Here is a 12,901-nt window from a genome sequence, read left to right as displayed (position 1 = left end):
TTGTTTTTATGTTGTACAAGTTTCCAAATTAATTTTAAGCAGGAACAAGTGGTTTACTACTTTAGAAAAACAGTGTAACGAAAGACTTCAAGTAAATGTAAATAACCACCAACATTTAGTAGTTTTTGAAAAGTGTTCAATTTCTGGTTATATGACACTTGTAACACATTTTATTTAAAAATACAAAAGCACCAATGTTGTTTTTGCATTTCCTCAGAACTACTTCTTTGATAAATTTTGTAACGTAAACTAATCAAAAGCATGTAAAATAAGGGGTTACATGTTTCATTAATATTTGACACCACAGATGATTTCAAGGGAAATGTGTATTTACAAACCTTTTGGAATATTATAATGACCTAGATGAAAAAAAGAATTTCCATAAATAGTTTTATTTCCATATCTCAAGTCTAAGAAAACTGATAACATTTAACCCCTTGGAATCACCACCTTGATCAAAGTTCCTTTAATAGAGTAACACATTTTGATAGCAAATAAGAGAAAATGAAGTCAGTCAGTTAAGTTAGCTAAAATGTTTTCAGATAAATCCTAATCAGAAAGAGGTATAAACCTTACTCTTGAAATGTCATATTGTGCAAAGATAGTTTTCCTGTTAATGTCAAAGGACAAATGCTCAAACACTCTCACACTCCTGAAGCGTTCATCATGTCTACTATTGTAGACTGTACTGTTGGAGATCACAGGGCCCCTTATTCTTTTTAAGGCTGAAGTTCCTCTTGAAGTGAGCAGCAACGATCCGCTCAGTCAAAAACAGTTGAATTCTATTCAGTGCAAAGATCAAAGTAACTTGCTACTTCAAGACATTTTGTGGTCTTCAGAGTAAAATAAAGATGTGGTAAATACAGCAAGGGGGGGTTGCTGTAAATCATTAATACCTGCCAGGGAAATTTAACAAAAATGGTTTCTTTCTAGTTGTTTACTTCACACTGCGGATGTCTTGTATAAATGTAAGAAATGCAAATCTATGGCCTGCAACATTACATGTGATCAAGGTAGCATATCCTTCAACATTTCTTTTTAAATAAAATAATGCTAAAGGCAGGAATATAATTAAAATGGATTGAAAACTGTACATACACAATCTGATAGGTGTAAATGTTTGAGTCAAGTGACAATTATTGAACAAATAGTTGTGAAGCAAAGTACCCAAGTCAGGAGGATTACACAGTCAGGAGAATATAAACTCACCAGGCTTCAATATTTCTCCCCTTTCCTTGTTTTTTTTTTTTTATTAAAGCTGCAGTAAACATATTTTCTTTATTAAGGAATTGTACATATTTTATTGAAATTTTTCATATTTGTTAAAACTGTCACTTTATCCTGACAAAATCAGACAGATAATCTCTGAAAAAAATGAGGCTGTGGTGACCTCCCGGAGGTTCTAATGCCATTTCTTAGTCAGAAACAACCAATCAGAGCCAGGAGGAGGGTCTTGGCACTGTCAATCATTCTTGTGTATGTACACTTCACACCCTTCCCCTTGCTCTCTGCTTCACTACAGCAACTTCTTTACAGTGGAGCCTACCAGTCTGATTTGCTTGACCACCGACAACAGTGGTCAAGCAAATCGCGACCGATAACGGTGGTCAAGCAAGAGTTTTCCTGTAATAGCAAGCTGTTTCACTGCCAGCTGGAGACTCAAATTACAAGCACCACTTCATCTTAAGTTTTGAAATCAAGGAACATTTATCTGATTGAAGTGATCAAAAGACGGGAAGACTTTCTGAACGAAGGGTTTCCTGATCCTGCAAGCCCTTGCTTCCACAGGAAGAAATCCCACAGCATGTACTCCTTTTTTGCAAGGCTGTGTTTTGCTAATAACAGAGATGTGAAAAGAACTATCCTTTGTCAATTTGCAAAGAAAATGAACAGAACATTTTTTTGAAGGACAGACCACAGGTTATCATGCAAATTTATCCTGTTGTAAGAAAGACAAGCCCTCAAGCAGAAATTTGGCTTCAAAAGTAAATATATTTTATAGTGACCTTCTCTCTCTATGGCAACATTTTCTATTGCAAAACATACATTTATTATGCACATTGTTAATGCACACATTTGAAAATGATATTAGTCCTAATAAATTGCTTTCTTGCCATCTAAACACACAGGCAGTTTGGCAGCCCAACAATGTTTTAAGGCCTCCAAAAACCCATTAATTTTCTTTACACTGGTAACACAGTTTCATGGAAACAATAATTAAAATTTAAAGTACTAAAAAGACATTCAAAATTACTATTCAAAACAGTAAAAGTGAACATCAACCAACATTGAGTTTAATGTTTGTGAACTACAGACTTAGCATATTTGGCCATGTAAGTGATTAGGAAGGTCTTTGTTTGCTCCAACTATATTATAAGACCATATATGTAGCATTATCAGTATTTACAAGCAACTATTTTATTTCTTTATATATTTATTTATTTAATTAAATTTTGAAGATGAAAAAAAAATGTAAAAGCTTTTATGAAGCTGAACATTATTTTTGACTTATCTGCTATGCCTTAGGCTGTCACAAAATAATTTTTTCTTGTTGCATGTAATTTTCGTCAACCATTTGAGTGTTAAACTGTCCTTTACATTTTGAGCTTTAATCAGTTTTTCTTTTCTTTTTTTGCTTTGATTTTCAAATTTTGGAATTCTGGAATTCTTTGAAAACATTTGCCAGCTAAAGATAATGAGCTGAAGTCAGGACATAAAATGTTTGAATTTTTTTTTTCCTCCAAGCTGACTAATATATACCTTTCAGTAGCAAACAGTCAAATTACTTACTTTGACTATCTGTGGTCATAATATACCGTATTTTGATAATATGCCCTGTTTTCTTACTCCAGTGAGAGAACTTTATATTTCTGTAACACCAGTTCACACAGTACGTGCACAATTTTCCTTATTCAATCACCTACTAGTTGTATCTATATGTAACATTCAGCTGTGACAGGTACGTCACTCTGATTTTCTGGTTATTTGACAAGCCCCCAAAGAATGCAGGGCATAAAATTAACCACACATGGGAAATTCATCAAAGCCATCATGACAAAAATAGTAATTCTAACACTCAAACACTCTTCCTTTTTGACTGTCAAACTAAGTGCAAAACATGAGTGCAAGTGGGTCGTTTTCAGTGTGTGTGTGTGATGATGAGAGTTATTTCATCTGCATTGCATCATGATAGTGTAATAATTTAGATTTTTTTCCTTTTCCCTTTTCAGATGAGCCAAGTTGTGAATGTTTTATAAATGGGACCGTGTGCTCTGTGGTGTGAGTCTCCTGTGTGAAATGTGTGTATGTCTGCATAGGTAAGGCTCTTAGGGACCCCTGACTGTGACTTATGGGGCTCCAGCTTTTTGTTCTTAGTACCTTCAGAGCTTTCTTTGATTTGGGTTTTGTATCGTAAAACCATTTTCTGGTGTTTGCTTTTAGGATGGCAATTTTCTGACAGTAAAATGTCTCTTGAGATTGTGTACTAGATCAACTAGGACCCTCCCTAGAATGTCTTAGACCAATTTTTATACAGATTAAATAAATTTTAATATGCACAGTAACTAGCTTTAAAGGGCATGCTCCTATAGTTCAGGCTACAAAAGACTTGAAACTGGTGCACTGGTTCACCTTCCAGGCAGACAAATACACAGTGTGGTTAATATCTCAAACCCATTCAAAGTCCAGATCTAAGCCAAACTGAACATCTATGGCAAAACCTGAATGCTACCATTCAAATATTCCCTTCATACAATCTGACTGAGTTTGAGTAGTTTTGCAAAGAAATTGTACAAAAGTGTAAGTCTCTAGATCTGCAATGGTTTTGGAGATGGAGAGAGGAGATTGGAATCTGCAAAATATGTGATTTTCATCTCTGCACATGTGTCCAAGTATGACTTGAAATACAGAACACTAGACTTGAGAAATGGTTATGTAAGACTTGAGTTTGAAATGAAAAATAAATGTTTTTATTCCACAGGAAACCAGAAATATATCATTTTCAAGATACTCACGTCCATGAACTCCACATTTGCCTTGGGTCCAGTGGCCTCATTAAGGATTTTGATGGCCACAGGAATTTTTACAGTTTCACCCTCTGGGACCCAAATACCCTAAAGAGGAAAGAGAAGTACATGCAAGTTTGACTCATTACACTGATTACAAACTCACATTACTGAGTGAAGCTGTGTTAAAGAAACTGTGCTATAGATCTTGGAAGAACAAGATGAATCTCTATTAAAAATGTAGAGTTTCTCAGCCTTCCAACCGTTTCATATTCTCACTGGCAAAATATGAAAATGTTCGGCCTGCTGTATTAATAAGGGAATGTTGCCCTTGGAAAAGGCTGAGGTAAAATGACTGAATCTTGTTGAACAATCTAATTTCAGGTTGGATCAAAGTGATTTAGCAACCAAACCATCTAAAGGGTGTGTGAAAACATTACCCTCTTAACTCATCATAGTATTATTAATTTTTCACCTTCTACAGAAACGTGACTGTACTTCAAAAATACCTGGCATCATGTAGTAGAAACAAGATTTAAGTTTATCACTGGCTTTGTTTTATGTATATTACTCTATTTTTAACAATGTATTTTTCAAAACATTGTCAACATGCTTTTATTGAACAAGTAAACATGAAATATTAAAATTTTAATTGTAATCTCTTCAATTGTTGGCATAATTTTTAAAACTGAATGAAACGCTTTTTGTAGTTAAAGCATCTCAAATCATAAAATAAATTTTAAAAAATGTTACCTTTAATTTAAGTGCATAAATTCAGTAATAAGAAGCTACATGGGTAAAGATAATTGCTCTTTTTCAAAATCTCTGGTTGTACAATTAGCACTAAAATTTTAGGGTGAGCCATTTTTCATATTTATGTTTTTAAAGTTTTTTAGCTTTTTAAAGTTGACTGTCTATAGATTATTTATTGACTTTCGGTTTTCCTGAGATATAAATTTAACAAAACATTGAAGCAAATTCTGTTCACGTAAGAAATGACAGATGACTGTTGATCTTTCTGTCTAAGAAACTGGCCATGATATAATAGCAACTCATCAAAAGCATTTAGAACAATGATAAAGAAATCCCAAAATCTTATATAGAAAAGGTTGGCATTTTGATTCATCGGATGTTTATTTTCTGCATAAAAATTTATTTATGGATTTCTACACATCTTTCCAATGAGTTCCAATATTTGTAGATGTAATGTTTGTATATTCAAACAAATGCATTCACAAATTTATTTTATGCTTGTAGTTTACTCACATTTCAAACTCTGATTGTACTTTAGAAAATTTGTGCATGTGGATGAAAATACTGTGGAAATTTAAATATTAGTACCTAGTGCAGCAGAAAGAGACCATTTCTAGCATTTCATTCCTGTCTTAATTAATTGTGCAACTTAAAGTCACAGTAATAAAAATATAATAATAACATCTTCTGTCAACTTCAGACACTATCAAATTTACAGGTCTTTGGCAAGTTTCAAATATATTTATTTAATTATAACCTAAGTGTTCTCACACCAAAAACTTTATGTTGTCAGCATTCATCAAAGAACTACATATTAGTTGACTTACCATTAAAACCTCCATTGTGCAAAATAGCATGATGCAACAATTACTGTAGTGAACAGCACTGATCCCAAATTTTTTTATACTAAAGTATAATTTATTTCCACCAGAATATAATGTAGACTTTCTAATTTTAGCTATGTTTTTTGCTTGAATCTCTCATCCAGTATTGCACTGGCAATGACCTCAGCTCCCTCTTATTTCATTGTCACCCCAGGGCTCCCAGTGTCACCTATTACTTATTCTTTTTATTTCACACCCCCAAGCTTTTCATCAAATATGCTGTCATTAATGATTCTGATATCCATCTCTTTCGCCCATCATAATGTGTGACTGTCTGGCATCACATGAGTTACATGCGCTATATGACCTCTCACTTACATATGAGCCAGTTTGTAGACTGAAATCCTCAGGCAAAGTGATATTTGGTGGAGCAATTGAGGGGACAAATCATTTGTAGTCTAAATCCCAAAAGAATTAAAAAAAAATTACAAGATCTTTGCAACATATGTTTATATCATTACTTTATATAAAATGATTTTCAAAATCCCAAATTGTAGTTGCATATTTTAAAAGTCCAAAAGCTCACGTTTTACCTTGTATACAGTTCCAAAGGCTCCTGAACCAAGGATCTTGACTCTTTTAAGTTCTGTTTCTTTAAGGATGCGAAGCTGGGCTTGATTAGGAGCTGTTCCACTGGGAGTCAGAGGTTCTACCAACTAAAAGCACATATCCCACAAACACAAGACATTCAATTCAGTGTTGTAATTTAAACTCATGGAGTTAAATCCACACACAAAACAGAGAAAAAACATCAACATGTAGAACAAAGTATGTTTTTGAGTCATACTTACTATTTTGAAATAAAATATTTGTCAGATATGCTGTTGATAACTAAAAAATATAATTGATGTGAAAGAAAAGCTTCATCCCCATAATGTTAGAATTATTCTGAGCTTACTAAAATTATGCTAAAAACTTTATTTTCCAAAAATTATATTTGAGGTTGTATGCACTGCAGTGTGTTTGACTTAGAAGCCTTTCCTCCAACTACCTGATTGTCACAAAAGGTTTGCGACAGGTCCAATGCATTTCATAAATTAAAATTACAATATGGATCAGAATGTTCTAGATGCAGCTCTCCATCTTTATGCTGATGACACAGTTGTTTTTATCATGTAAAGACAGCTACCCTGCTGTTTGATCATCTGCAAAAGCATATATGGACTAAAAAATTGGCAGAAACAACAACAAGACATTGAAATGAGAACCAAAGAGCTAAATTAGTCAGGGGGTGCTAAAGGATGTGAGGGAGCAATATGAAGAGAATTACAGAACATGTTGGAAGATTAGAGAGGGAGGGGAAGCTCGCACAGGAAAATAGAGGAAGCATCTATCAGCCTAGCTGAGGTCTACAGCTACTGTCCCTCTGGCTCATGGGTTACCATTTGATTAAAAACAATAGCCATTTTTCATTTAAATGGAATAACAAATCAGCTTAAGCTGTGTGAAACAAGAGGGGTGGTGCACCACAAATACAGAGAACATAACCTAGATGTTTTTATAGTGGTTGGGTCCAGCAAAAAAAGACAGAATTCTATTTCACAGCGCTGGGAGCTGTTCAGCAATAGAGGTGCTGAATATGGCAGTTTTGCCACCCAAAACTGAAAATGAAGCAAAACTGCACTGTAAAACAATATGATATTTGACTGTCTACTAACCGCAGACAACATCTCAAAGTAATAGTTCATCCACCTCATCTAAGGATCTAAATGTTACCGCTCTTTTATTTTGCTGCATCATTGGAACACAAATACACTGGACACCAGGGTGACATAGAAAGGCATATCAAATGTTTTCCTAAAATGTTTTATGTCCCAAAGGTTCCAGGTTTGGGCATTTCTAGAAAAAAAACTGTGGGATTAACCTTTTAAGGTCGACGCCCGCCCTGTGGCGGGCATGACGTCATGTTTCTGTGTGTGTTTTTTGCTCCAATGTGATAATAAATTTTTTCAAAATGAAACAAACACTGTAAAATCACAAAGTTTAGGATGTTCTGAAAATAATGATACCAAACAAGGTAAGGTAAATAGTTTTTATGGTGAAAATATAAGGGTAAATTCAAAATTAGACCAAAACGGCCATTTAGACCCAAGACTCCAAAGGGTTAAAGGGAGAGAACTTGCTTTTTGGCATGATTGTGCTTTACAGTAAATAGAATAACCATAAATTTAGTTAAAAAGGGGATGAAAAGTTGAAGAAATAGTCAACCAATTGCAACTCCCTGTCTTTAAAATGGTTATGTTGGTAGACATTAAGAAAGAATACTAAACAACATGATCAATAGGTTGATACCTACAGAATGCTACTCTCACTGGTGATTGTTTATTAGAATTATTTTGTTTTTTTAAACCAAACACTTGCTTTCCCATGTGCCCCCTAAAAATGAGCAAACTGTTTCGACAATTAAATCACGTTCAACACAGTTGCCAAAACAAATAGCAATTAAACAAATTCCTTTTGGTCATTTGTGTGTCAGATGTCCTGTTGTTGTGCGGCAAACGCATTGTGTTTGCTTGTCAAGTTTGTGTTGGTCAGAAACTGACAGGTTCATGGTGCCACATCACTGTTTTTTGTGTCATATGCATCGCATGCATGTGGCCTGTTTTTGTGTGGGTCAGCTGCACTGTGCTGGTTTTGTGCGTCACGTGCATGATGCATATCGGGAATGTGGTTGTCTTCATGTGGGTCAGTCACCTTGATGGTTTTTGTGCGTGTCTTCCGACAATATCCAATGCCTCACACACTTACACAGTCTCTACGAAAAAGTAGGGGCTTATCGAAATTACAGTATCCTTTAAAAGCAAAATTTTATTTTATGCTGCCAGAAAAGAAAATACTTACTGAAAGTGATTATTAAGACTAATTTGCATTACTACTTCAATAAGTCTGTTCATCAAGTGACTTTAATAACCTGCTTTTTTCTGACAGTTTAATAACTATACATCATCTTGTAAGTATTTTAACTTTCCAGTTGTTATTATATATATGTAAATCTAAAAAAGAAACCTATTTAAGTTAATGCTGCAGCATTATAACAGTTTTACGATAAAATCTTGCCAAAGCTTTTTCGAGACACTTTAGTGATACTTGTCGATCCAGAAGAGATAAAAAGCTGTGAAATAAGACCTCATTTTCAATGTGGACACATAAGTGACTTTTATGATGGTGCATTCTTCTGGTTTTAACAGAGAGCAAGAGTGTGTTCTCATATTTTAATGGTAACGTCTGCTATCTCCTCCTAAAAGAAGTGTCCTCTCCAACATACTGTGCCAAAGTCAAGAGCTAAACAGAGTTTCTGAAACTTTCTTAACTTCTGAAATCCCCATTAGAAAACATAGTGTCTCCCTTTACCCTGTCTTTTCTCAAGCCTGTTCCTATTTTCTACATCAGTGGATGTTGCGTGTTCATTCAGCTTTCCCTCACCAAACAAGCAAACAAACTTGTTTGATGGAGCAAACAAAACACAACAAAAAATGAGATAATTTTTCTTTTTCCCTGTATTGATCTAGTTCTTCTTAAAAAGCAATGAAAAATTTGAGCAAACCATAACAGTCAAATAGAATTCTGCCTAATTTTGAATTATTTTGAAATTAGGTCGCAGGGGCTTGCAAGGTAACTGTACAGACTTACTTTAGACATGCTTAATCTAATTAAATATTGGACAACTGTTAATTTTTCCCTCTTTTAACTTCGACTACTTTCTTTTTTTACCTCAGTCTCCAGAAATCGCCGAAGGGCCCTCTTCTTCTTAATGTTCTTCCGCCGCACAGACACTGCTACGCTCAATACCATGATCACCACCATGAAGAGGCCGCCAATCACTCCAGCAGCAATCAGAGGGGTTCTGAAGACAAGAAGACGGGGTAGGAAAAGGGGAAAATGAGTGGATTAAGAGCAGGAAGCAAGCAATCTTATGGAGCGGAAGTTTTCTTAGCAGAAGCATGGAGGATGAACGCACAAATTTAGAATAATTTATTACTTATCAAAACGGACAAAAACAAACACCAGATCATACAGGATATTTCAAAGGTATATGCCTGTAAAAGTGTTTTATTTTATTTCTTCTCTATCGCAGATTGAAAGTTTAAGTGCTATGGACAGTCTCTGATAGCCACCATGTGGTTTTGTAATTTGGCAGATAGGTTGGGCTGACTTCCCACTGGAATAAATACTGTTATAGATACAATGTGATTCTAATGTCACTTTTCTCTCAACTGATAATTCAGTCATTCCCCCAAATATGCAAAGTTTTGCTGCACCGCAAAGAAAAGCAGCCCACTTTTCCCTCCTAATGTTAATCACTCATGTTACACTCAAACTACACCGTGTTCCAAATTATTATACACAGGAGATTTTCTAAACATTTCATGGATTATAAAGATCTGCAAACGGTCATTCTTTGAATGTGCAGCATTAAGTGGTCACTTAAAATCAAAAGCTATTTCAATCAAAAACATCTTAACAGACCGAGTTACATGTAAACATAGGACCCCTTCTTTGATGTCACCTGCACAATTCTTGTATCCATTGAACTTGTGAGTTTCTTTGCAGTATGTCGGAATACCTTCCCAGAGCTGCTGTTTTGATATGAACTGCATTCCACCCTCAGATCTTCTGCTTGAGGAAACTCCAAAGGTTCTCAATAAGGTTGAGGTCAGAGGAGGATGATGACCACACCATGAGTTTCTTCCCTTTTATGCCCATAGCAGCCAATGACACAGTGGTATTCCTTGCAGCATGAGATGGTGCATTGTCATGCATGAAGATGATTTTGCTACAGAAGGTACGGCTCTTCTTTTTGAACCATGAAAGAAAGTGATCAGTCAGAAAGTCCATATACTTTGCTGAGGTCATTTTCACACCTTCAGGGACTCTGAAGGGGTCTCTCCCCACGATTTCGGCAAAAAATATGACTCCACCACCTCCTTGCTGACGTCACAGACGTGTTGGGACGTGGTGGTCATCCACCACCAATCCACTACTGCGTTCATCTGGACCATCCAGGGTTGCACAGCAGTCATCAGTGAACAAGTCTGTTTGAAAATTAATCTTCATGTACGGCTGGGCCTACTGCGACCATTTCTGCTTGTGAGCACTGGTTAGGGGTGGCCGAATAGTAAGTTCACGCACCGCAAGCCTCTGGAGGATCCTCCACCTGGAGGTTCCAGAGGCACCTCCATTGTGCTTCAAATAACTGTTTGCTGCTTTGTAAGGGCATTTTAACAGCTGCTCTCTTAATCTGATGAATTTGTCTAACAGAAACCTTCCTCATTATGCCTTTATCTGTACAAACCCATCTTTGTTCTGAATCAGCCACAAATCTCTTCACAGTACGATAACGCTTCAGTTTTCATTAAATATCTAGTGTTTTCATACCTTGTCATACTATCTGATGATTTTCGTCAGCAGAGAGATCCTTTCTCTTTCCCATATGGCTTGAAACCTGTGGCCTGCTTAATAATGTGGAACATCCTTCTGAAGTAGATTTCCTTTAATTGAGCTCACCAGACAAACTAATCAACCCAGCTTTCTGAAATTAATTATAGTGATTCAAAGAGCCCTGACACAATACCATCTATAAATTTAATAGCACAACAAAAAATTTTATTTTTATGACACTTAAAACCAATTTGCATAATAATTTGGAACATGCAATTTGGATCCATCTTGATCCAAAGATTATTGTGTGTGTTTTTTTTTTTATCTATCCCCTTTTCCTTCAATATTTCCAAAATGTGATGCCAGCAGTTTTAATTCTAAAGTCTTGAATCTATTTGTAGGAAACTGGTAACAGCTTATGCTTTCCTTTTCTCCCCCATCGCCTCAAAACAAATGCTAAATTGCGATCAATTCATCAGGAACTGCATAAAATCACAAGGATACACACATGCACGGTGGCACGCACAGAGAGGCATTAAGGATACTCACAGGGACAGTGTGGCTCAGAGCAATCCATTAATCAGAGACTTTGCTTACTGTTATTCTTTTGTGCATCTGTGTGTACTGCTGTGTGGTAAAGTTTTAATATTAGAATGTGAAAGTACTCTTTAGAAAATAACATCATACCTGTCCATCCAGCCGATGCAGTCTTGAAGTCTTGGTCCAATGCACCTTTATAGGACACAAGAAAAATTTGGAAATGATGCTCAGACATAAAATAAACACACACAAATAAATAATTAACAAGCATTAGTAATAGTGAGGAGAATTTAACACTGACATTTTCTTTCAGGATAGTTTGCTTTACTGACCGCCAAGTATATGTGAATATAGATTTATGCTAAATTCAAATATCCTGTTGGTATCTTTAGGATGAAATAATTTCCAAAAATATTTTTCTGCTTGATTTAATTTCCCCTAATAGTGAAAGGATTTAAGACTAACAATCCAAAGCTTTTCCAAAATTTTGGGGAAATTTCTTCAGCTATACTACATTAAGCAATAAAAAAAAAATTCAAAAATGTGGTTGGTGTTCTGGTTGCATAAAACATATGTTTCTTCCCCGAACAGTGAATCTCAGTTCTTTCATTTTCCCACCCATCAGCTTGTTTTTTTTTTTTGGGGGGGGGGGGGGGGGGGTTATGAGAAACTTACCTGCATGTGAGGTTGTACCTGTGACAAAGAGTCAGACTAGTGTTTTCCATTTACGACTAAATTGTTATGCTCAAGCAAGCTGGAGACTGTCACTCAGGAGAAGAAAAATAACACAGAGAGGCTGTGACATAAACCCCCTGTGGAGTTAAATACAAAACGATGTCTTTCCAAACCCGGTTGAATATTACATTGAGCAGTAAGTGGCTTGAGAGCAGCAGAGAGTGGCAGGTTACTACATTGAATCCTCTCACTATGATGTGTTTTTGCTTCTTGCTTATTTTCCGCTTCTTGCCTTTATTTTACCTCATTTCTATAAACTGATGTTTAGATTATACATTTGCATGTGAACAATTAGGATTGTAGGGCATTAGTGAGTATGTATCTATGAACATCTAGTCATGTAGAAGTCTAGTTATGTAAAAATGGATGAATGAAAGACAAAAAAAAAATCCTAAACATTCTTGCCTTCGTGTCTTACAAACCAATTTCAATTGGTGCTCTTTTGTTAGCAACCATCATTCCATTAACTTCAAAATGTTGGTATTATGTATGTGCAATGCATAGACAGTTGCTTTGAAAAGTCCATAGATCATTTTCCAAAACTTTCTCCATAATGACAACATAACCTCTTCAAGCCAAGTGAGACAAGTGAGAATGACACTAATA

At 35.5% G+C, this 12,901-nt stretch overlaps 1 protein-coding gene across 2 annotated transcripts in view; it reads right to left on the bottom strand.

Moving 5' to 3' along the window:
• The window catches only part of LOC102231767 (receptor tyrosine-protein kinase erbB-4), a 282,261-nt gene that overhangs the window by 38,977 nt on the left and 230,383 nt on the right, over positions 1-12,901 (bottom strand). For both annotated transcript variants that reach the window (XM_023337224.1, XM_023337225.1), the window contains exons 16-19: positions 11,708-11,752; positions 9,353-9,485; positions 6,175-6,297; positions 4,014-4,112 (exon numbers count right to left, since the gene is read on the bottom strand). In XM_023337224.1, the coding sequence (XP_023192992.1) occupies positions 4,014-4,112; positions 6,175-6,297; positions 9,353-9,485; positions 11,708-11,752 (400 nt within the window). The remainder of the gene's footprint in view (positions 1-4,013; positions 4,113-6,174; positions 6,298-9,352; positions 9,486-11,707; positions 11,753-12,901) is intronic.

Source organism: Xiphophorus maculatus, chromosome 7 (assembly GCF_002775205.1).
Source record: "Xiphophorus maculatus strain JP 163 A chromosome 7, X_maculatus-5.0-male, whole genome shotgun sequence".
NCBI classification, from domain to species: domain Eukaryota; kingdom Metazoa; phylum Chordata; class Actinopteri; order Cyprinodontiformes; family Poeciliidae; genus Xiphophorus; species Xiphophorus maculatus.
The sequence above is the reverse complement of the archived record's forward strand: the minus strand, read 5'-3'. Positions and strand labels throughout refer to the sequence as shown.